This window comes from Synchiropus splendidus, chromosome 1, assembly GCF_027744825.2.
Source record: "Synchiropus splendidus isolate RoL2022-P1 chromosome 1, RoL_Sspl_1.0, whole genome shotgun sequence".
NCBI lineage: Eukaryota > Metazoa > Chordata > Actinopteri > Syngnathiformes > Callionymidae > Synchiropus > Synchiropus splendidus.
In genome coordinates, this window is record NC_071334.1 from 27040756 (window position 1) to 27067418 (window position 26663).

The window sequence follows — 26663 nt, forward strand, 5'->3', positions numbered from 1 at the left end:
ATTTATGCAATAAAGTTTCCATTTACAAATGCTACTTGTGTGGGTTTGTCATTAGCACAAATTAAAAGGCAGAGCTTCAACTATTGTGTTGTTACCATGACGACCAAGAAATATTTAGCATTAGGAAAGAATATAACAGCTGTCCCTCTCGTAGGGTGGGATGTATGATGAAGCTCCAACAACAGCACTAGCACGTCCACATTCTGGACAGTTAAGATGAGGTTGGATTTGGACACCAGGGACTGGGTCAGTAGGGGTGACCAAACTAACTGACTATGAGGTTTTCAGGAGGTTCACAGTTTCATGATCACTGAAAGGTTTCTCCTCAGGAGTGGGAACCCGGTGTACCATGTCCTACTGAATTATGCAGTCGAATCTATACAATCATTGTGAAGAGAAAAGAACACTGAATACTTTGGCATGAGGTCAACAGCTGACATCTTCTCTGGCCTGAAGAAAGTGTGTGGCGCTCCCTATGGCTGATCGAAGTGGGCATCACAGGTTTAACACAGGTAGAGACTCCACTCCATCATGTACAAGTAACATCCGACTTACAACCTGCCTAACCTGTACTTAGGACCACGGCCAGCAGATGCTTAATTTTTTTTTTATTCAATGTCTGGCATGTAGCAGGCCGGCATCGCGTACGACAGTTACGGCAGCACAGTATCCCAGCATCTCACTCTCACACAGCCATCTACCACTACAGTAGTACAGTACCTATAACCCTCGCGTCGACTATTTTGAATGGCATTTGACTTAGGTCCAATCTGACTTACGACCGGTTGGTTGGAACCGATCCCGGTTGTAAGTCAGATGTTACTTGTAGTTGCAGAAATGGGAAGGTTCACCTTGTTTCACTGTTTTAAGATGGTGGTCACCCCAACTAACAGGACACATGAGTCACATGGAATGTATAAGTCCCTCGGGATAGGGACAGAAAAAGATAAACAATTTGACACATCTGATATTGATAGAAACATTAAGCCATACCAAGTCACAATGAGATAATCACCCCAACCATATCGAAACCATGTTCTACCACCTTCAAGCTGAAAATAGTCTTGACATATTCACTATGACATCTCAGAAAGTTTTCCAGTTTTCTTTTACGGAACAAAATACATATATCAGAACATTGGGAAAACACACATTGCCACTTATTCAGCACACAGACACCCTTCCTGTCTCATTGCTGTGGCACCTTTTTTCAAAATACAATACCTGAGAGCACATGCACCTTCCTGGATGGTCTTCCTGACTCCTGTACTAACGTTTATTTGGCCGGTTCATGTCTCAAAATCAAGCTAAAATCAAACATCCCTAATCCTGTCCCATGTTATCCAGCTCAACTAAGTAAGAGTACTGTAAAAGTTGAGTTTGAACATTCACTGCTTATTTACTCCCACTGCTGTCTCTTGCAATGCCGCTATGGTTAAAAGCAGATGAATAGTGAAGCTGTGACTTTAATTGCTCCTGGCAGTTTTCCAATAGGAGCAGTTACAGTGGTCCTCTACTGCTGCAGTCAGCAGCTCCCACACTCAGCTGCACACAGACAGTCCGTCATACGCCACAAGACAGTTTATTTAAGAGGGCTGTTTGTCGAGGCATGATTGTGCTCCTGGTGCTGAATCAAGGGTACAAATAATACACACAAACACAGGTAAATATAGACTAATGTAGCAACTGAATTTTGTGTGTATTTGTGTGACCATCTGTGTGTGTGGTGGTGCGGGTGGTTTCTGCATTACCAATAACATTTAGATAACATGTCACAAGCATGTATTGCACATCTTTTGTGTTCATTTCTAGGTGTGTGTTTTGTGGTTATACGGCAGGTGTTGGTGTGTGTGTTTTGGGCTCGGTGTGAAGGAAAAAGTATGCGGTTCATTGGACATGGGTGAGCAAGTTTTCTGTTGCGTGTTAGGGGTGAGTGTGTGGAGGTCTCTGTTGTGAGATGTTTAGTGACACACGCACACAGTGGTGTGTGTGTGTGATACACAAGTGGATATTTCTTTTTCTCTGCTGCATTTATAAGATCAGTTTCTGAGTCATTACTTGTAATATCCACATCATATCAGTCAGGCTTAAGCTCAAATGATGTATGTGTTTAAAATAAATACATAAATAAATAAATGACCTTTATGTATGAGCAAAGGCACTCTCTCACCATGTGACCTTTTCTTGTCAAACCAGTGATGACGTTATCCTCTTAGTCGTGCCATTTCCACTTCTTGCCCAGTGGGCGGCAGCAACGCGCCGAGCGACACGTCACTTGCTGGAGCGGAGAGATGGAGCGGTGGCGCGGTATCGCGAGAGCGGCGTGCCGCGACCGCAGCGCTGGACGGCGCTGGTGGGGGCTGGATGCGCCCACGGCTCGCCCTCTCTGTCGCTAAATCACACGCTAGGACACGCGATCAGGCGGTGACTGGCGGCGACAGAACCCGGGGTGAGTAACTGCGGGCGCACGGAGCTCCGCCGGCGCTCACTCACAGCGGAGGAGTAACGTGGCGCTGCGCGTGTGACGAATCCATCAGTAGGCGTGTGTGGACCTGCGTTTGGGCCAGATGTGACCAGCCGTGTTGCGCCGAGTGTCGTTCGTCGTCATCCTGTTGATCACATCATCCGCGCTTTCCGCTTCTACCTACGCAGCACTGTGACGGTCAGAATCCTTCTAGTTGCATCACACACCGGTCCTGTCACACGTGCTCACCGGTCACGCAGGTACACGCTCGAGCTGCGCGCTTTTGTCTCGTGCTTTACGTCCTCGTGGACAGTGTGGACTTGTTGATAGATGTTCGTAAAAGCCCTGCGCTCTCGTTTTGCCCCCAGAGACGCTTTCACGCGCTGCTGTCATCTCTCCCGGTGGCGCGTATTGATTTAGTGCTGCGGTTTCGATCCACGTGATTGATGACTTTGGTCCGGTACCGGCCCGCTGCACCGTCACATCTTGTCACACGTGTATAAAAACTGCGATGCTTGCGACACGTTTGAGGGCACATCATAGATGTGTTCCATGAGTCTTGAATTCGTTTTTTTTTTTTGCTTCAATTGTAATTACAAAGACAATAAGACAGACAAAAAGTTGGCCTTTGACTGATGATTTTTTTCATATGAATTTTCACTTTGACAATTATTGTACAAGGTTCATGTCAAAAGCAAGGCACGGGGTCATGTGTGGCCCACAGTGTAGACTTACATGGCCTGCAACGTTTTCACTGCATCAGTTGAAGCTCTAAGGTATAAATCAAATGCGGATTCTGGGTTCAGTATTTGTCACTCCAATGGAATCGAGAGAACAAGAATAGCTCTGAGCTCCCAGTTCTGAAGTGGAATGCTGTGAATATTCATTTGAAGACTACAGGATCTTTCTGCTTTTGTTTGTTAAAGTTACTCCACATGATAGATTGAAATCAATTCAGGACACCTGTTTCAAATGTTGCTCATGTGTAGGGAAATAAAACCCTGAGGAGAAGATCAAGGCTCACGGCGGGAGGCACTGTTGTTACTGTTGTTGTTATGATGAGTCTGACACATGCTCCTCTGAATTTGTATGTAGTCGACATGCACAAACTCGTGGGAACTTTTCAGCTTTGGAGTCCAGTTTCAAAGTTTCACTTGGCTCCAATGAGGGTGCCATGTGAACGCGCACTGCATCTGCCACAAAAAGATGTTGGATTCAGTTGGAGTTGGCATCACGAGTTCCATGAAATTCAGCTAACTAAAATTGCAAGTTTGAGCTTTTGACCACTTGTTGACCCTCTCTTTCATGCACATCACTATCTGCACATCATGCACATCACTATCCTAGCTGCATTTCTTGTTGGTTTGTAATGCATCATATTTGACTAACCCAGACAGCTAAAGCCTCTGATAAGCTTCAGCTAGACTTTTCAATACATTTCTGCGGATTTTGACCCCATCACTTACATCGAAAATGCATTAGAGTGGGAATTCTAATAGCTAGTATGAGGTGGAGAAAGGATTATTGGGACGAAAGCCTCTTTCAATATTCATACGAGTACCTGACTGTAGCTTGAAGAGTCAGAAATTTCCAAAGCCCTCACAAATGGAGGCATTATGGCTTTGGACATTAGTTGCCTTGTGCAAACGCACCAGTCACACTCCGTGCTTAGTTTTTTTTGCATGGAAGATGGGTGACTCTTCAGTGTGTCATCTCCTAATGTCTGCACTTGCCTCCATATTTAATGAAGTGTCACAGCAGCTCTCCACCCAGACCTGACATCCTTTTAGATGTACAAGAGGTAGAGATGTTCTTGCAGGTATACTCATAACCGTCGTGTCGAAACTGCTTGTCCTCACCCAGCTGTGGCTAACCTCTTGGCCAAGAGGGATTTCCCTATTTCATTTCTGCTGATTAATCTCTATTGATTGATGGATTGGTTGGATGCCATTTGTTTTTGTTTTGCTGAGGTAGCCTAGTTCTCACTGTTTATGTTCCATCAACTTGTTATGCTATTAACATATCAACTTAACTTGAACGTCACTTCCATCAGTTTTCTTCCTCTTATCTGAGGGTGAGTTGAGGGGGCAGCTGCCAAAGTAAAGAGGCCCGGGTATCCCTCAAGGAAGTTTGCCATAGAGGTACCCAGAGAATATCCTGACAAGATGTGGAGTCTCCGCAACAGACTGTTTGTGAAGTAGTGGGGCAGTTGTTCTGCTTTCAGTCTCTCCTAGACGACTCAGCTTCTCCCCTTCTTTCAACCAAAGAAGATCATTATGGCTGCTGTTTCTTTAAATGCTCATATTATTTGGATCACTGCCCAAGCTGTGGAATCTAGATCAACTGGTAATTTCAGTGCATTGCCTTTTGGCTCAGCTCTGTTTTCGTCAGGTCGGTTGTCAGAATCCCAATATATACGTTTTTTTTTGTCATTCAGTGAACTGATTATCGACATTTCTGTAAAAGGGATCACTGACATTTAGTCAACCAAGAAATACACTAAGAAATACTATTTTTGTGTATACAAATACATTCATTCATATTTGACCATAAATCACTTCAAGATGCAGAGAAGCGCGATGCTTGGTCATCGTAACTGGGGTCACCGGCGCCATCTTGTGATGTAGACTGAGGTACCAACTCTGTAAACAAGCTTGGCTCAGTGCGAAGTGAACAATGTCAGCAAAGATTTCAGCGAGTCTGGTTGCTTTATACGAGCAGCCCAATTCACTTTGTGATGAAGGGTGGCGCTGTGAGATTGTGTCCTTCTGTTTTGTGCTTCAACATAATTGTTGTTTGGGAAGAAGTGTTGCTATATTATTGGACTCGATCATTTGTGTCATTTGTGTCATGATACATGATATCAATGCGTGATCACAAAACCTCGAGAGACCATCAAACAAGAGTTCTAAAGCATTAGAAGCACAGTTCAGTTCGATTTCAGGTTTTAATTAGGGGTGGGATTCGATTAAAGAAATTAATCAAATTAGACAATTTGTGATTAATTAATCTCAATTATTCGCACTTTAATGGTATAAGAATATTTGTTGAATATTTGGTATATTACTGAATCAAATGATCGACCCATACATACATTTAAACAACAACATATTGTTTATTTTGCATCAGTTTGACAGTGGCACAATAAATCACGATGGTGGCTATAGTCAAGTTTTTATATCACCTTATTTCAACTAAAGCTCTTTCTTTTTTGAAAGTATTTGTTTCAAATATTAAGAATTTCATGTACATTCAGAGTAGTGGAAACCCTGGCCATTGTGTAGTGAAAAACATCCCTGAACAGAAGCAAACAGATGCTTTTGTTTGCTTTTGTTCAGGGATTCCTCCATGTTTGTTGTTGCTGTTATCATCTTAGCTGCGACGTGTCTTGTGCATCAGTGTGAACAGTGGACCAGGAATTGTGCAAATTAAATTAAATTAAATTAAATTAAATTAAATTAAATTAAATTAAATTAAACATATTTTTTCTTGTAATTAATTAATTGTAATTGACTCGTTAAAGTCCCACCACTAGTTTTAATATCATAAAATATTCATACATAGGTCTGAGGTGTGTGAGCTCCCACTTGTCAGTCAAGCTCTGTTGTGTTGACACGGCTGATATGGTGTTAGTGCCTAAACCAGTGGACCAATGCATCGTGGATTTTCTCATCATCCACTTCTACATGTTATTTTTTTTAACCCCGCTCTAAACGTTACCATACCTGTAAACTTGTATGTTTTCCCCGTATAAATTGGAACAAAATAAATTCTCGCTGACTCACCAATTTCGGATCCAAAACAGATCGTCTGGTCTTGCTGGTACCTGACGACGGTCGGCGCATCTTACTAGCAAAAGTTATCCTCAATGCCGCATTTCTTTTTCTTGTTGTTTTCGGCTTTGACGATAGGAGTGTTGTGTGCACATGCGCGTTGCACTGCGGCCCACATCCGTTGTTCTGAATTGTGTTGCAAGAGGAGTATTTCAGAGAAAAATCATAGAAGTAAGCATGGAAGAATCGGAATTACTTCCTAGTAAGAAGAGAAGAGTGCAAGGAAGAATTATTTATTTTAAAACACGCTGCACATGGTAGATGTAATGCAATAGCTTTTATATATGTTGTCCTTGTTATCATTTTCTAGTGCATTGTCTGTCTTGCTGTGATGTAAATAAATATTAATAATAATAGTAACATATTAAAATGTTAAAAAGTTTCTTTTCAATTTAGAAGGGGAATTGCACCGCTTTATAAGGGCAGCTATTGGCGAGGTTGACAGGTATGCGTTACTATGTCCCTGTATGAAGTCTCTTCATGTGAAGTGGCGTCATCAAATGCCGTCTTTAAGAATTGCTTCAGGCTTTTCGTGAGAGTGCTTTTAGAACAGCCTTATGTTTATTGTTTCAATGTCAATACTTGGTGCCTGTGAATCAATAACATGGAGCCCGTCGTAATATCATATCATTAACACCCTTAAGTGACAGCAGCGTAATGATCGCTGCAGAATGCAGAGATGACGCCAATGGTTGCCACTTGTTCCTCTTTCTTGGCTTGCATGCTCACTGGCACCAGCGCACGTCCATCCACCACACAATGGTGCAGTCTCTTCCTCGATACGGAAGCTGAAGAGCTTGTTTACCGGCACCTAATGGTGTCGACAGGAGTTTTTGGATTCTGCAGATCCCTTAAATGTGCTTGTTTCATCCCAATATTATTATTATAATTAGATGGTGATGATGAAGAAGAAGTGGAACTACAGAAAAAGCCATTATTATGACTTTTCTTTGTCTTTATCATCTCTCTCCTGGTTCTCAATAAACTTGTTCTCTCATTACCCCAGCAATTTGTTTTTTTATTTGCAAGCACACAATGTAAATGTGGTTGGTTATGTAAGAGCCAAAAATATTTAGCATAAATGGGCCCTTTTAACATTTTGTCTGCTAATGGGGTTGGATTTATTCCGCTGAGACGAAGGGCTATGACTGTTATTTTTATGTTATATTTTACAACAAATGACCTTGCAGCTTGCACCAAAAAAAGGAAAAAAAATCTCAGTTACATTCACACACACATGTACTGGCACGTGTTCCCTCTGTATGGTCACACACACACACACACACACACACACACACACACACACACACACACACACACACACACACACACACACACACACATACTGACACTTAAGCTGGTGAATATAACTTCTATTATACGTGTGAATGAGGATGAACTCTTGACTCTCCCTATCGTCAACGTGGGCTATTTGGAGTTACACATAACCCAGTTACTATGTGAGTGTGTGAGCAGCTTTTTTTGTTTAAAAGAAAGGAAAAGAGATGAAGATGAATGAGGAGAACTAACGCAATACTGAATGGAGAATAGTGGTCAATGGGAGGGAGTGAGAGAACGCATCGAGAGAATTAAAAGAAAGTGTTCCCACACTAACAGATCAACACATTAACTGGAGTGTTATAAATAACATTTCTCACCCTCATGTTTTGCTGGGAGGGGGACATCAGTGTTGGAGAATGGCTTTTATCACCAGGAACAGTGTCAACTCTTTGTTCAGCAGACATGACACTGGTGTCATTGTCACTGGGCCCACAGTGAGGGAAGGTACACTATGATTTCAAAACAATGACTGTTGTTTTGTTTTGTTTTTATTCCCATTGCAATTCAAACATAAAACAAAATTTGCTTCGTTAGATGTGAGTACAAAATTATGAAGGAGGCAATGGGGTGGATTTAGTACACTTCCTTTCTTTTACACACTGCAAATAAACTAACTTATTCATATGATTCAAATCAACTTCCTGTCTGGTTATTCCCTTGGATGCTCCAGGTTGGAACACCGAATGTTCTGCACCAGGTTAGTTGGTGTTTCCCCCGCAGGAACTTCATTCATTTTTAACCAGCTGTTCCCACACTTATCTTTTCTGTGATACTTAACATTGTCTTTACCTTTCCTAACTACCTTGGACCATGTAGCTTGCAGAAAATGTAAACAAACAAACCAAACCTTAAAACAGCAGCCAACTTCAATACACCAGTCTTGGCTTTTTGCGAGGGGTTTCTTTTGTTTAGTTTGGTTTTTTAAATGCAGTGAAGTACTGTTGGTTCATTGTTACTGTGACTGACTTTCTGTCCTGCTCAAGCTGCACTGAAGAGTCTGATTTGAAGCAAAATAGTCGCCTGGAAGCACATTAATTTGACTTGGATTGGGAGTGTTTCCAGTCTGTTGTTGCAAAACGCTACACATTCGGTGGAAACCCTGGTTCAGGGAAACTATTCTTCTTCTGCGATTGGGCAAGGAATTGAAATGATTGAAGACTGATAACTTGGATCTCTTGGTCGGACCTTATTTGAAGTGTTGAAGACTGAACTTTCAAAGCATCTGATCAGATTTTTTCTCTACGCAATAAAGGTGCTGCTAATCCCTTCTGAGAGGGTGTTTTTGACCTTTTTTTTCTTGTCCAGTGAAGTGATTTTCAGCATGGATATGAGTGTCATGTACACAGCACTGGGAAACAGACTTGAGAGTGTGGGCAGAGAAGTAGCCAGAGACAAACAGATGGCCAGAGGTCCAGGAATTGCGGGGAGCTTGGATGACGAGGCAGAATTGACTCACAGGTCACAGGAAAACTGTGTTGGACAGAAGATGAGTTTGGTGGATGTGGATTGACTGATACCCTGAAGTCACTCAGAGGTTTGTTGACAGGAACAAATGGGGATGGGAACGGGTGAATTGAATGTATAGTTAGCAAGTTATAACTAGGTTGTGTAGGTGCAGTAGGTGCTGTGTGAGGGAGTTGATCACAATAGATATAAGGGGATAAGAAAATTGCCAAACAATGACTAAAGTATGCCAACAACTAACTGTCAGAGAAAAAAAGAAAAGAGAAAGTAGACACTGAGTGTGCAGATTCATGTTTAGAGTGCGTGCTTGTGTTTGTGGAAGCAAGATGGAATAAAGGGTAGACTTGTATTGACAAGATCAGACAGGCTGGGAGGATGACGTTTGGACGGTGTTTCTAGCCAATCGATGACCCGAACCCCTGACTGGGAGACTAGATGCCAGAAGCGGTGGGACCATAGCCAGGGTGGTGCTAGACATGGGGTCAGCGCATGAAGAGCAGACACGCACACACATCACCCTCAAACACACATCACCCTCACATCACCATGCTACTGTCAAACCAAGCGGTTAGACAGTAGCATGGTGCTGGCCTGTCCTGGGGTCTGCCTAAGGAGAGATTTAATGTTAGGATGTGGACCTCCACATCATGAAGCTAAAATATTTGTTATGAAAGGATTGTTTTTCCACGCATGTCCTTTGATTAAAATGTATCCAAAAAGTAAAGGAGGCCAGCTGACGTTGGTATTTGAATTTCTACATCTCCTCTGGAGGGCAGATGCTGAGGATGCTCCGAGGATCAAGAGGGTAAACGCCTCAGGGATCAAACTGACATCTTGGTGTGTTTTAGAATCTGTCCTCACGCACACTTCCGTATATGCTGAATCATTAGCCACACAGGATTATATCGAGTGATTCTGGCTGTCCTGGAGGCAGATTAGACAGATTATTCAAAGAAATAGCATGATGAATGGAAGCATGCATTTGCAGCACATGTGACTATTGTTGACAGAAAGGATGGAACTTGTCTTCCCTTGCTTCCAGCTGTGCACTTGAAGTCTCTGTTCATCATTGAGAATAAACGTCTGCTGTCACTCCAACGCAGGTTGAAAGGATGATCTCACTCAAGAATAATCCCACACAAGTATGACGAAGGCAAATTAGATTTTTTTTTCTTGCTATAAACCCAAGTGTCAGTTACAATGGCCCCAGCCAGATCAAATACAGCTGAGATCACTCACTCAAATGGAAATCACAATCCTAAGCATTCTTTTATTTTGCCTTTTTTAAGTTTGTTGTTAAGTCAGTGTCATACCACAGCACGTTGTCGTTCCTTAATCCTATGCTGGCTCTGAAGTGAGCATGCCTCAGTGCCTCCAACACAAATGGACCTTCTTGAACACCTTCTTGTTTCCTCATGCACGATGACACTGGATCAGTCATATTGATTGACTTTTGCCTGCTCACCTCAAGTCTTGCTTCCAGGAACTCTGCACCATCAATACACATCGTAGTCATTCACCCCCACCGTGTGCACACGTCTTCGTGCATGTGTGCTTTTCAGCCACATCTTACTCCAGCTTGGTGTGTGTCTGACTACATCACATGGTTCGGCTTTTCCCCCGCGTGCCTAGCGCTTGGCCTATTTCCATGGTAACTAACCCAAACTGTGGCGACACACACATAAGCCCACTGAGCCACAGTACATGTGAAAAGACACTATGGCTGCTTTGTGTCGTCGATATATGTGATCAGACACAGCAAGTGTGTTGATCTTGTATCGTTGCTCTTGTTTCGACAGGACTAATTTAGTCAGTCAATTCCAACAAACTCAGCTATTGATGTTTTATCAATATTCATTTACCACTTAAATTGATTTGTGTTCTGGCACGCTCTGGTTTTCTGTTTTGCCCTATTTTGCTTGGAAGACACGTTGGTCGTACTGTTTGGACATGCACTGGAACTTGATACAAGTTGCATGATGTCATTCTACTGCTGTTCTGACGTCAAGTCAAGAGATCAGGCTTTTGTAAGGCATGTACTGAAGAGTTGTACAACTGTGGATTGTCTCAGTGGGTCTTTGCACCCGATGCAAGACAAATTCAACCCATTTAATGGTCAGTTTTTATCACCCTTTCAAATGGGCCTGTATGGTCCTACTGTTCTAGTAGGTAGAGTAGTGAACACAACGTTCTGTTTCACTGCCCAATTGTTCATATGTTACGGTTGAAGTATGAAAGTTTCCACGTGCTCCTGCATCAGCACCTGAAAATGTGACTGTAGGCATAGCTTCAGCGAAGACTCACATTAGATTCGGTCCTCTGAATTATATGGCTAGTTAAACAATTGTCAACTGCAACAGATTTTGTGGAAATCATCGACCACTTAGATCCAATGATTGTTCTGGACCCAGCCTCAATCTTTCACACCGCTCTGCGGGATGTCATATGACCATCACCATAGCGACATCCTATACCTCTCGCCTGCTTGCCGCAGCATCTCTGTGCCCTCTGGCCTTTCGCCAGCAGTGAGCTGTGGGCAAGATGGAAGCTGAACATTCAAATATTTCAACTTTTCTAAACATCAAAGGAGCAGGCTTAGTTTTCCCTCTAGTTCATCATGTGGTCTGTCGTGATTTTATAATGGTCAGAAGTAGTGATCCATTGTTCACCACTTCATATTCACTCCTCGCCATTTTTATTGATTCTACCTTTAACATCTTTATTATAGCTTTGTCTTTTGAGAATATCTCAGCTATACATTCTGACACACTTTTCATGCTTGAAACAGCATCAGGTCTGATGAAGTCTCCACGCACTAATTACAAAGTGACATAACAAGTTTCCACAAGTGATGTCATGTGCTCTGACAAGCACATGTGAATTGGATTTGATTTGAATTATTCAAGGTCAATGCCAGGAACCTGATGTGTGATTGTGCACCAGAGGACATTTTTTTCCCCCTGTAAACACTGTTGTGCCGAATGCGTACCATAAATAATTCAGTTGAACTGTGTGATACATGTAATGATTTAAATGGTCTCTTTTGTCTTTCAGGAAATGTTCTAGGGAACAGAGGATTTTGGGGCTCTCCAGATGGGAGCGGCAGTGCTGCCTAGTCAATGTTTCTCAGACCGAATTTGCCAAAGGACGCTTTGGACATGCCTTTATACCCTCATGCATAAAGTGCTAAATCCGAGGAGCTAGAAAAGTAGGGACAAAAAGCTGCCACTGGCACGAGAAGCAAGTGGATTCTGAAGTAAAACCTAACTGAAGAGGAGGAGGAGTGAGGGGTGTATGGGTGCCAAATCCTCTACCAAGACTCAGTGCATCTCCAGGAACTACAAGCCTCAGTCTCTCGACCCTGTCAGTACTTCGCCTTCATTCTCACTCGTTCCCTCTGATGGGAGTGACATAGTGGCCGTGGCTTCGTCTGCTGGCCTCCCGCCGTGCCCCCGCCTCACCAACCACACGGGGGCATCCAGGTAGTAATGTCTTGGAAGAGGAATTACTTTGCGTCGGGTGGCGGAGCAGTAGGTGGGACGCAGGGGTTGGTCAACCCGCGAACCATGACCTCCATCGCACCAAGCAAAGGGCTGAGCAACGAGCCGGGACAAAACAGCTGCTTCCTCAATAGTGCCCTGCAGGTAGGACCTGAAGAGATGTGCGATTTATCTTATGCATCATGCAGACCCTTAGAGTTTAGTTTGCATGATAATTACTTCCATTTGATCCACATTCTGTCACAGAATTTGACCACCAGAATCATGTTGCAGAGTCCAACTCAAACTGTGATTTTATTACAGTTTGCAGTGGTCAACAGCCGTCACACAGGGAGTTAGCAATTGTAGCAGTAAACTGTGGACTGCACTTGTGGTCTACCATCTGATCCAACGGATCACTGAAGTTTCAGAAGTGTGAGTCTGTTTCCATATACAGTAGGATTTAGCTTCTGGTGCACCTCAGTGCCAAGGGCACCTCACCCCTTTCAGCACTTTCAGTAATCAGTTTGGCTTGATCACTGTGATCAGCCTAGATTCTGCCATGAGTTCAGTGATCTCCCTGCCTTTTGAGGTGAGAGTGGGAAGAGTGGGCACAAGCCCTAGAAGACAATCCATCATCTCCGTTCTCCTTTGCCTTCCATCTATCATTCTCTTTACCACAAGGGCCCGCGTAGGTGAGAATAGTAATCGTCATGTCCGTCTGTTGTAGAGTTTTGATCGTCTCTTTGACAGGCTGCTACTCCTGACAACATCAAGATTATTGAACATGTGTTTTGCCTGTCAGGTGTTGTGGCATTTGGACATCTTTCGCAGAAGCTTTCGACAGCTGACCACACACAAGTGCATGGAGGATTCCTGCATCTTCTGCGCACTGAAGGTACAGTACAATACCAATCTCCTGGTTTTTCGTGTCAGGTTTTCCACCTGTTGACCCCATTACTTAACTTTTTGAAAATGCCCTTTGAAAAATGATTTTATTTGTCTTTATTTACCTGTTCACCAATTTGCAGAAGTGACTCATAGAACCATAAACATGGTGTGTGAATGATGCGTTTGAGTGCCCTTAGATTCAGATTCGGCTTCAGAAAGCTTTATTGCCAATGTCAGTAAGGAACCCACCGACCAGGAAAATGCTTCGGTGCATTGTGCGATAATAGACAAGATAAATAAATAATAATAGTTATAATAAATAAAAAAAATATTGTTAGACAGTCATGCAGCACTTAAACATTGAGATGATTAAATTCAATTTAGTGACTGATACAGATAAACAACTAAATTATAATTGTGTTCAATGAAGATTTCTTTTCAAGTATGGGGCGTACCTCAACTACTACAAGTGGCATTCTGACTAGAAGTTGCAAAAAGAAAAAAAAAATGAAATGAAAAATTCAATGATGACAATAATACAAGTATTTTAGAATTACTCGGATCTTCAAATTCACTTAACCACATTGGAAATTGATATTCACCCCCACATCTTCCACCACTCATCCGAGGCCGGGACGTGGAGCAATTAGGTCCCCTCCAAGTAGGACATGTCCAAAGTACCTGACCAGGGAGGAATCCAGCAGGCATTCTAAGACGTGCCTGAGTCACTGTTACTGGTTTCTGTCTTCTACTTTGAGTCTCGACTGTGGTTGTTAAACCATGTTTGAGGAAGAGTCCTGCCAACCTGAGGAGACAAGGGTGATTTTTGTATTCCGATCCCTTTGGTCATCACTCAAAGTTCATGACCCTAGGTGAAAGTTGGAATATAAAGTGAGTGGTAACTCAAGCCTTTTAGGTCAGCTGCGTGTTTTCCACGACAGATTCATCCATCAGTTGGTCTCATGCTCCATCTTTCCCATCCTAACTCCTCCACCTAGAGAAGGAGGGAACTTTCCACCCTTTTCTGACTGAGAACCTTGTTCCTTCTTTTAAAATGAACTGGAACCTCAAAAAACAAAGTAAATTGCAAATGAAGAGTACATTCCATCATGTCTGGACTTTACTCTTAATTTAAGGTAAATGAAAGATTTATCATGGTTGAGTCAGCCATTGTGGACTTTTGATGTTAATGTCTAAGTAATTTGGCCGTTCCAAGCTCACAAATCATTTCTGTCGATGTAGCAGACAACTGGGTTTGGTTCTGTTGGCTCAGATGATGCTTCTGAAGCTCTGGTGGAGCTGCCAATGTCTGAATTATTTGTTGTTGGTGGGAGAGACCTGTCTCCTGGGAACCGTGAGGATATTTTGGCTTCGATTTATGCACCTCCAGTTTTTCAATAGTCTCTCATTACTTTAGGAGAAAAGAACAGACTCTCCGAAAAGCAGGTTTGCCAACAGGAAGCAGACAGAAATCATTGGATGATGTTTCCATGCAAGCAGTCATCCTAGCCAACACATTTTGTTGATACAAAGCATCACCTCTTTTTATATGTTACAGTTATTTCATTTAGATCTTCATTTTCCAATCTGAAACACAACACCTAGTGATCAGACAATGAGAGAGGACAGATCCTCCTCTCACCACAGGTCTCCTGCGGCTCCCCTCCAGGAATGCTGATGAATTCCCTGCACAACTATGAGGCATTTTCCCTCTGTGTATCCTGGGACCTGTGTCTAAAACACCTCTTGACTAGATGCCTACGAGCACCTCTGAGTCCCTCCCTACCTTCTAAGTGCTAGACCCTGTTTCTGATGAAGACCAGTCCAGAATCCCTGCTGTGAACTGATTTCAGCCTGGATCTGGTTTCTTTTCAGTTACTTAAGGCAGGTGAGGTCAACCATCTTGTTCATTTTACATTCTTATTTTTTTGTTTCTTCACATGGACAGACTGTTGATGTGTATTTGAAGATTCCCCATTCGTCCTTCAATCTTCCCATGATAGCTGAAGTCCATTTTGAAGCTTACAGTATTTCCTACCTGGATGGGACATTGCACCTATTTCCAAACTTGAGCTTGAGGTGAAGCTTTGAGTTAATCCTCATCAATGCTTGACATAGCTTGACATGTGCAAGGTTTAGATTCAGTGGTCACCAACTGTTCTCCCCAAGGCGGTAATAATAATAATAATAGTAATAATAATAGTAATACATAGTAATTACCCCACCCAACTATTGCTTTTATAGCATTTATAAAGTAGTATCTGCTTATTTACCATCACAGCTGACTGACATCACTGTTCACACTCCTCTGCTCTCTCCTGGAAGTCTTGACCAGACGGAGTAAAAACCCAGAGTGCCTGAGCTGGACTTGAGGCAGGGGCTTTGCTCCTATGAGGCTGGCGCACTAACCTGTACACAGCCATTTATGACAACACACAGCATGAGGTGAAGGTCCCTGTACTGCTCTGAGGTCTGCTCCTTAAAGGTGATAAACAGGAGACCGAGATGTGTAATCTCATGAAAACATAATAAACAGGTCTTATGTGGCCCTGGTGCGACCATTTGTTGAATCAACTGAGACAAATAGAGTGTCGTGTTCAGTGGATGTGTGTGTGTGGCAGTGTCCGTGTGTGTTCAACACACTTTTCTGTCTCCCGTGCTTCTCTGTAATTAATTGGCTGAGCGAAAGCGCTGAGCCAGCAAGGCCCACGCAGGGACGACACACACCTACACCCACACACAAATCTTTAATGCTGAAGACGGAAGGCGTCCATGCACGGTGAACGGTCTAAGTGCTTTAGTGGAATGGCAGCTTTTTGTAGTTTTATTTTCAGATCAAAGGATTTGTGGTGGTTCTGTTGTGCTTTGTTTTTGGTGAAACCAGAATTGGAGCCTTTATAATATGGAAAGTGTGAATGAAGCCATTTTTATGGAGCAATACAAGTAACATTTTAGTCACAGTTTTGGGGAGCAAAAGAATGTTGTATTCATGAAATAAAATTGTGAAATGTATATTACCGTACAGGTGGCCATTATCAGGGTCATTACACACGTATCAGGGATTTTTTTGGCCCAAATTTTCAATTATTATAAGCTTGTTCTCTAGTGTTAGCAGGCTCACTCTAGATAGCACTGTGATAGTGTTTCTGTAACAACTTGTAACGACTCTCCTGCTGCCTGTGGTTTGGACATGTGTGACATGTTTGAACTGTTGGCCATGGATGGCAAAATAGCCATATTGATAGTGAAATGAACGCCTGAGCTCACATGTCGCAGCATGATGGCACCGACGAGGAACTTATCCCACCAGTCTGTATTTATGTTTTCATGCAACTGTAAACTCCTCCAGAAATCACAGCGAAACACACTCCAATGTGAAAAGAAGCACACACACACACCACAAGGGGAAAAAAATGAAGAAGTGTTGTGAAGGAAGAAAGATGAATGAGCGTGGGAGTTGGTGTGGATTGCTCTCCATTTGACACTCATGTGTACGCGCTCGTACTCGCACACACAAGAAACCAATCGTTCCCCTTCTCCTCCTCTTCTGCCTCCTCTATTTGCACCATCCCTCCCTCCCTCTGTAGGGTATATTCCCCCTCTATTCTCCTTGGCGCATTGCTGCAGTCAGAAAAGCTACCGTAACAACACACACCTACTAACACACACACACACACACACACACACACACTTTATTGTCAGAGCTGAATTACCTATCGATGTCATCTTTAAACTAGCACCCACATCAAAATGAACCATATTCTTTTCAGTTATAAAGTCCATAATGAAAACTAATTGAGGTATTTGACAAGGGTTTTTAATTTAGCAAATACATGGGCAGTTTTATAGGTGTGTGTGGTGATGTTGCAGTTTGTCGAGTTTCTGATAGAGCAGATTCTCACTGGCATCATTTGAAGTACAGGTAGTGCGAAATTTGGGAGCTGCAACTTTCAACTAACTGTACAACGGAAGCTGTGAATCATTTGTATTACGTAGTAGTCAATTATGGGGTAGTCAAGGAGATACTTCAGGTGTGAAAGAAACCACTTTCACTATACACAAAAGTACACAAAAACACAAACGACACTTGGCATGTATTGTATTGCAGTGGTGGATAAACAATTCTTCCGTAGGTGTGGAAGGAAAATAACATGTCTAACATTATGATAGTCTAAGAAGAAGTTGTATTTTGTTATGTGGTATTAATCTAATATTTGTTAAATTGATGGCTTGGTAATTAATAATCGGAATGTGTTTAGTCTATTACAGAGTAAAATGCAGATGACCTTGTACATGACTATTCCGGATCAACTTGTAGCACTATATTTGTTTTTCAAACTGTCATGTGTGAACTGAACAGTATATTCTCAAAGTGTTTAAGCATAAGTGCAATAATTTGCATGCATTATTGAATGTAATAAATTATCTCAATGAAACGTCGCTGCCATCCCATGATTTACAGTTGTCACATCTGGATAAGTCACTGATCAGTGGTTGTGAGAACCATTTTAATACATTTCAAGAGTCCACCTTGGCTCTTCTCATGTTTCACATCATGTCTGCCCTGCGTGCGAACACGCAGCCCTGATGACATATGTTGATGTGTCCGAATATCTTCCTGTCACTTAATATACTGAGTTTCTTCGTCACCAGGACACACAGCACCTGCTGGTGCTCGGTCAAGGCGTCTAATCTGAGATTAAATTACCACTGAGGCAAAAACACCCATCAGCACTCTTGGTCTAAGGGAACGTTTCCAACTGGCTACTTTCAGTCTTAATGTTGGTTTAAAAAAAATCTCCTTTGCTCATTTTGGCAGAGGGCTCTCTGAAAACTGGGTTGCTTTTATCTGTTCAACATACATCCTTGTTTTAATCTCTTCCTGGTTTTGTAATCTCAGCCAAAGTGACACTTCCTCTGTTGCCTGCATGAATGCCACTCAGGAGAAATCACCCTCACAAATTCATTTTTAAGGATTTTGGCCACTTCCACATCTGATTTCCAGGAGGCCTTCACCAGCCAAAGCTCAGATGCAATGCCTTGATTTAGTCTGCCAGATAATCTACATGCTGGACAGGGCTCAAACATTTCTCAATGACATTGTGGCAAGATGCTTGCTCACTTCTTTTCCACACAAATAAAGCGGCTCTACTCCAAGTCTTTGCCAAACGATAGAGCACTCATCCTGTCCATCAGTGTGAAGACAACTCGGTCATGAGTTTTTTTTTTTTTTTTTTTACTCACTTCACCATTCAGTGAAAGAGGTAGCACAAGGAAAAGGCCTGCGAAAACGTTTTGAGTAGAACCTATAGTGGTGGATTTGAGGTTGGACATATGCGTCAATGTGGTGCTATTTACAGATTTACAAACCTCCCCAGTCTGCCATCAAAACACTCTGGAGTGATATAACTTCCCCTCTCTTCGCTAAAACACTTTGTCTCTGTTTACCTTTTACAAAACTCCCTTAGAGCTTTCATCGGCTGCAAGTTCAACACAAATGCCATTTATTATTGATATGGAGTGATACTGAGGCTGGCTGTGCTGTACAGCACCACTCTGGCATTTGAGACAGATTTTAAGATTGTACGCAGAGCATGGGGGTGTTTCAAAACTCAAGCCTCTTCAAGTTCTTCCTTGTACTTTGTTAAGACTAATTCCTCACCTCTGCTTGTTTCGGCAGAGCATCTTTGCTCAGTTCCAGTTCAGCAGTGAGCGAGTGCTGCCGTCAGATGCACTGCGGAGCGCGTTGGCCAAGACCTTCCAGGATGAACAACGCTTCCAGCTGGGAATCATGGACGACGCTGCCGAGTGCTTTGTGAGTCATAAACGCAGAACCCCAACTGGGGATGTACCGAATTGATGATTTGTGGCATCGAATGATGAATAATACAGAATATCCAACGTTTTTTTTTGTTTACATACGTTTCTCTAAGAAAGTTAATGTTTAGATGACTGAACATTTTGCAGATTTTGCTTACCTAATATTAATATTAACAATCCATCACCATCGTGTCTTCTGCTCCAGTGGACAAATAAATGTGACCTGTAAATTCTTAATCATAACATTGTACACGTCATTTATTTTGTAATTGTAGTCCTCTATTTTTTATTATTTTTTTATTTTTTATTATCCTTCACATCTCAGTTGGAATCGGTTGCATGTGCCTGTGAAGTCGCAGGGATGAGGATCAGCGCCTCTATATCTGAGGCAGTGGTTCTCAACCGGAAAAAGATGGGTTGCTCTCTCCGGGTTGGGATTGAGTCCTTGCCTCAATTGGAGAAGTTTACATATCTGGAGGTCTTGTTCTCGCATGAGGGGCTAAGGGAGTTGGAGATGGGTCGGCGTGTCAGCGTAGCAGGGGGCGGTAATGCAATTGCTCTGTCCCACTGTTGTGTGTGAAAGCGAGCTGAGCCATTGAGCAAAGTGTAAAGCCAGAAAAGCTCAATAAAGATGACAATGCCCACTCACAGAAATTTGGTATCTGACAGGACACTCCTCATTTTCACACAAAACTGCTCAAAAATGGTCAAAAGATTTAGCTAATATTATCTTACTTTCTCCACCTTTTTTTCAGTATGATGTTTTTCAGCTCGTGTGTGGGTGTGTGTGAGGGTCTGTCTGATCGATTGGTAGAATATGTGTTCAGTCAGGGGGTCCGCCAGTTTCTTATGAAATATAGATGCTGCTCCAATGTTCAGATTAAGACAAGCACCAGCACTGGGTGGCAAACACACACGCACACATGCATGACAGCTCTCTGTATAGACTCTATTTTACACTCCATCGTGCACATTAAAGTTGGATGATTGGATGGTGTTTTGACAAATATTTGTGTAGTCACAACACTACGCATTCGGCACTGTTCCACATCCTTCCATTTCTCTTCAACAGCAAGCTGTGATAGACGCTCTGCTTATATTTGTTGTGTAATTTTAACTAAGTCATCGGCATATCAAGGTATCCTGTTAGCAGATTTGGTGCTTACAGTCCTTCAGTGTTTGACCTTGAGAATTGAATTTTTTTGTGGCAGGGTTTGTTTACTGGTGTTCTTTCACGACTTAATGTTGTGAGTCTTTATGTAGACTCACAACCTTTGTAATGTTAAAATAGTTTATTCATCTTAAGTCTCATTTGAGGAGAACATTAGTGAACATTTCATGTGCTACTGTTATTGATGTAGGAGCATTGTAAGAGGCAGTCTTTAAAATTGGGGTGATACATTTAAACTGAGGCCATTCATGTTGTTCAACAGGAAAATCTTCTGATGCGAATTCACTTCCACATCAGCGCTGAGAGTCGAGAGGACATCTGCACAGCCAAGCATTGTATCCCTCACCAGAAGTTTGCCATGACCTTGTTTGAACAGGTGAGATCTGACTTAGTCAAGTGACACTGCTGAGCAGAAATGTTCATTGATCAAAGATTTTGAAAACAAGACTGACCAACCACCCCGAGAATGACACTTTTATCTCACGGAAGACGTGTGTTTTGCATTTCTTAATATTGACTACTTTACTCCCTCTCAATCCCAAATAAATAAACTACATTGTGACTTTATTAGGACATTTTTATTTCTTGTTTACATCTCAAACACCTGACTTTTACATGCTCATAGCTCAGACAGAGAAAAATGGTGGAAAGTGGTAATTCAATTTAAGGTGGTAATTTGAATATTACAATGCAGCAAATGAGCTGTCTGAACACATCCTGTTTGTGTTTCCAGTGTGTGTGTAACAGCTGCGGTGCCACATCAGACCCCCTGCCCTTCATTCAGATGGTTCATTACATCTCCACCACATCCCTCTGGTAAGACAAGACACACTCGCTCACACACACACACACACACACACACTGCGGTATAGCTGGCAGAGAGCTGTGGCCGAGTTGCACTAAAGGAAGGTACGGTTTGTTCCCTTCCTCCCTGCATGTGTCCCTGCTGATCTCACACGTAAGTGAATGTTTGCACACTCACACACACGCACACACACACAATGCAAACAAGCGTCCATGCCTATGCAGGAGAAGGTGACATGAAGGAGTGTAATATGTCTCCAGGTACAGTTGGATGTTATCTAATGCAAATCCAGTCACGCGGTCACGTGTGAGTAGGTGTGTGTGTTCATCCTCAAAGGGTGCTGTGTGAAATTGCTGCATACAACTGACACAACACATTAGTGTCATTTACAAAAAGTAAAGGTTGCTGGTGAGTCATCCCAGATGTATGTAAGTCCATCTATCTCCACCAGCATCTTCTTCTCTCACATCATGTCAGCGTCTTTAATGTCACTGTGTTGCAAAGTTTTGCGAAGTCACAACGGGATTTCAAAACTTCTTCCGTTGGCTGTCGTTCAGGTGCATCTAGCTAGGAGTGGGGTGGGCTGGACCTAGTGGAGAGCAAGCCACACCACTCGGTATGTTGTGGTCTCTCGTGTGGAGCTGACTTAGGTGGCCACCTCCCCTGATGCTGAGCCCTCCTTGACACATACAAATGTAATTGTCTGGGGCTTAATAGTGTGCCAAGTTCTGAAATCTGATGATGTATCTTTGGTCTCCCGACTGAGCGGTTCCTTTAAGAATATAGTACTGGGCCCTGAATAAAGCCGAAGCACGGGTTGATGGAAGCGGTATGTGGTAAAGGGAGCTCACCAATTCTCACATGTTCTGTGTCGCTGTGAATTGACCCAGATGGAAAATGATGTCTCAGTCTTGTGTATGTGTTAACTGCAGACAATAGTCCTCGTTCCTCATTCTCTAATGTGGTGGAAGATAACATGTGAAGGGGCTTAATGTAGCTTTTCTGGTTCAAACTGGCTTAGTTTAGTGTGAATGAAAATGACTTTGTAGGCCTTAAAAAGACTGAGAAGTCATTTGTCTCACTTCTAGGTCTGTGGGTTATGGTTCTATTTTTTGCTTTTTGATGATTGATCACAATTTACAATGCAAGGAGACAAGCAGAAGTCTCATGTTATTCATGTTGGACCTTGGGAACAAGTCTAAGCAGAGAACTAGAAACCTGTCACACATAAACCTGATGTGGTGTACAGTATTTATGTCGAAGTAAGAGCCCTAAAACGGAGACAGTTGTCTGTGGTACATCTCTGTGATCCTCTTGCGTATGACCAGAAATGTTGAAGGTTGGTGAGAAAAAAAATTGAGCTGATGTAGTGTTGTGGGGAGCCTGGGGCAACAAAACACATCTGCGACTCTAGTATGAGAAGAATCAACCACCGCTTCCGTGTATAAATGGAACTCAAAGTAAATGTAGGGACAAGTCAAAAGACTGTCAGAGTGGCGTTGTCATGATGTGCCCGTAAGCAAAGCTTTATTTATCCATGTGCAAAAACAAATTCACAAATGTCACAGAGGCAATTGAAGAGAGTGAATAAATGTCAACAATGTTGGCATCAACACCAGACATGATGATTTGTCTACAGTTTCCTCCTCGGAGAATTCCAAAGAAATGAGCAGAAAGAAGCAGAAGAGTAGGAGAGAGGAAAGGGGTGGGTGAGTGGAGGGATTTAAAAATCGTTATTCTTACACCTAAAAAAAAACAAAACAAAACATTGCTGATTCACTCACTGTTCAAACATGCTGCCTCCCAGATTATTATTTGAGGATGTCCTTCAGAGATCTGGTACTGGGCAAATTAAAAGAACTAAAAAAAGAACATTTCTGTCTTTCCAACGTGTCTGACACACTTAACAGACTTCCGGCCTCTCACTTCATATTCTGTTGGATGCACATTTACTGAAACCCTGGTCTGGTAATCTTTTTGTGGGAAGATGACGTTGTCTCTCTGTGCTTGATGCAGCAACCAAGCAGTGAGGATGCTGGAGTGTCGGGAGAAGCCCACCCCAGACATGTTCGGGGAACTTCTACGCAACGCCAGCAACATGGGGGACCTGCGCAACTGCCCTGTGAGTCCTCGCATCGTCGTGACAACTGACAAGTTCATGATATTCATTGAAGCGTGTGGTGCAGTGTCGGACTGTTTGCCTGAATTTCAAATGTGCGAATACAACACATTCAACCAAACTGCAACTATCCAGGCGGAGTCCTTACCTGGGATGACGACAACAAGCCAGATGCAAAGCCTTAAAATGAGTGGCCAGAGCACCCAAAGAGGCCAAAGTAGCATAAAAGTATCTTTTCACTGTTTTGTCTGCGTTTGCCCAGCCACATTTGGGAAATGCTGTGGTTGAAAAGAACCAGTTTGGCCTGGTCCTGCTCTGCTCTTTCCTGCCAAAGTGTTCACACAAAGAGCCGCCTCTCAAGGCACCGTGCGCCTCCCATCTGACACGCAGACCAGTGACAATTTAAATATAATGGTGTCAGTGAAAGTGAAATGTCAGATGATGTCGGCATGGGCACAAATAGACTACATTATTACATTGTGACCTTGTGTAATTTCATATCTTAAAAGACTGAATGATGGTTATGTGAGAATATTCATTTTGGTTTCTCAAAATAAGTTGTCTCTTGACATCTAGGGGCTTAGTTTTCATGGCTTATAACAAGCTCAAAAACAATGTTTCAAGCGATTTCAAATGGGATTCTTTTTCATTTGTGGGTGATTCGAGCCGGCAGAGTAAAAAGAAAAAGCAGTGGTGAGCTCAGCACTTTTCTGCCTTCTACTGTTGAACTAATAACAGGGGATTTTCTCTTTATTAGGATGCAGTAAGAGCTGAAGGAAGCACAGCCACGAATAAAGTTATGTTGTTTTTCCTGCAAATGAGTGTTGATCAGCATTCTGCAGACCTCCAGTATCCTTCCACCAGCAACACTGCTGTGCAACTGTTGAGCAGGCGGGGAAAGAACACACAGGCTCAACACCTGTGATAGAGACAGCGTCAGACAGGTTAACACTTAATTTGGTGATAAAACCAAGCATTCAGGTCAAGTTGTTTTAGTCAGACTGACTGGGTTTCGCATCATTCCCAGAACATTTGTTGTACAATTAATCCAGATTTGTTCAAGCAGCAAAAATGTGTGTAAATTGAGTAGTGCTGTCAGGCGATTAAAATGTGTCATTAATTATTGTATCTGTAATTAATTATTCTAATTAATCTGTCACCTAAAAATTGCTAAGAAAACCCGTCAACTTGTGGTATTTTCAGCTAAATGTGTGATCTTACTGTGGCTTTAAGTGTGTTGTTTTTGAATGGCTGCCCTGTTCAGCTTGTTTCTGAACTGAGATGTGCTCGGCTCACCCTCTGTTGACCCACAAGTGGATACACCATTCCCGCCCATCAAAATGTAATGAATAAATAAAATAAAAGTATTACAAAATGAAAAACAAAAATAGACTACTTATAAGTCTATTGATTTTTTTTGCCAACCCCATTTGCTATTTCATATACGGCTATAGGAGTGAACAGCCCAAACATGGCAGGAAAGTGTTGCAGTGTGGACCCATTTCTCCGCTGCAGTGTTGACAATACAAATCGAGATATGATATGTGTACTGTACTGATACTGGTATCAGAAATGCAACTTCAGTTTTGAGAATATGTGCGAAGGGTTCCACAGCAAATGAGAGACTGAGTAACTTAACTTCAACAGTGTTTCAATGTTTGGTGTTTTTGACTTGGGAGTAGGATGTAAGAAATATACTCAGTTTTAGGATGCAGAGTTTTTTTTCTTTTTTTTGGAAGCCCTTACCTTCACATTCAACATTGGACACCAGCTTCTGATTTCTGATCAGATAGGTGTTACCTGATACCTGAACAATCCTGATCTCGGGGTATGACCAGGCTGTGCTCTGGATAGGCAATAATCTATTGTGCAGAATTGTCATCACTTCCGGGCTGAGTTGCGAGGACGAACTTAAGTTGTGCGTCCCGTTGATGTGTCGCTTGGCTGTCGCTCCCTGGCTCATGCTCACTTCCCTTTTCGGGCAGAATCAAGAAGCCGGTCCTGGCGTGAATTCCTTGTGCTGTGTCTGCTGCCAACACAACCCACAAAGAGAGTGTGTTTTCATGCATGTGTGAGCAAGTGCTGCGTTTGGCGAGGTGTCTGTTCGCCAGGGTGCTTCCGAGCGTGCTTTGCCAACACTGGGCCCTGCTTCTGTGTGTGTGTTTGTGTGTGCACTTGTGCGTGCGCTACCACTGCGGTCGGTCATGACTCAAAAGGGAGGATCCAGCACAGCCGGTTCTGAACTCGAAGGGTGCCCGAGAGACAAATACAACTGAGCACATGCTCCATCATCCGTCATCACAATTTATCATAAAAAATCTCTTGTGCAAATATATTGTGTTTAAGTATTGTTGTTGTTGCTGTTAAATAAGACATGCTTTTATTGTATTCATTTATTTGACAAATATTTGGTCTTTTAACAGTGGTTGGGGCTTTATAAGATACATTTTTTTTATCATTTTTTACAGAAAAAACAATAAATTGATGTAAAGAACACCCATCCTCACATATGACTATTTTCCAGCGCACATATTCCAGGTGCGCCACATTATGTAATCTGATGTCATCACCAAAACGTCCATGATGAAGGCGACTAAATGAGATTGCACCATTGGGTGGAAAATGAAAACAATCTTGTGTGCACGTTATGCAGCAAGTGTCCACGTTTAATTGACTGTGTACAGATTCAACTTAGATTTGGTGATTCTGTGGTCAAATATTAAGATACACTTAATCACGCTTGATTAATTCTGAAACCTTTACTGAATTAAATTACTAGTTTTAACATATTGGTGATTTATGCTCAACCTAACCAAGGAAAAAATGGACAACAAAACGGCTCAGATAATTTTTCTATGTCTAACATATATGTTCCTACAAAAGGACATTGTTCGTTCTATAATGGCAATGAAATGATTGGAAATATGAATATATGGGTTTTACAGACCACATACCAAAAATAAAAATGTGATTATCATATAATCTAAATGTATCTGTGCTGTGTGCTGGAATTGTGCCCTTGTAAATATTTGTCTCTCCTCCTGGCAGAGCAACTGTGGAGAGATGCTGCGTATTCGCCGGGTGCTGATGAACTCACCGGAAATCGTGTCCATCGGGCTGGTGTGGGACTCAGACCACTCTGACCTGGCGGAGGATGTCATACACAGCTTGGGGACGTGTCTGCGTCTGGGGGATGTAAGCCTGTGCAAATATAAAGCGTTGTCGCTTTCCATTGTATTTATAGTTATCTATTTATTTGTAGTAGAGACAACAACC

At 42.4% G+C, this 26663-nt stretch overlaps 1 protein-coding gene across 4 annotated transcripts in view; it reads left to right on the forward strand.

Annotated features, from left to right (window-relative positions):
* Nucleotides 1-2292: 2292 nt before the first annotated feature.
* The window catches only part of usp54b (ubiquitin specific peptidase 54b), a 46391-nt gene continuing 22020 nt past the window's right edge, over nucleotides 2293-26663 (forward strand). For 3 of the 4 annotated variants that reach the window (XR_008413664.1, XM_053853621.1, XM_053853623.1), the window contains exons 1-8: nucleotides 2293-2449; nucleotides 12157-12746; nucleotides 13387-13479; nucleotides 19153-19287; nucleotides 20726-20839; nucleotides 21197-21279; nucleotides 23285-23390; nucleotides 26436-26582. Coding sequence is in view for 3 of the 4 variants with exons in the window: in XM_053853621.1 (XP_053709596.1) it covers nucleotides 12591-12746; nucleotides 13387-13479; nucleotides 19153-19287; nucleotides 20726-20839; nucleotides 21197-21279; nucleotides 23285-23390; nucleotides 26436-26582 (834 nt within the window). In the remaining variant the exon portion in view is untranslated. The other variant, XM_053853622.1, reaches the window with a different exon arrangement.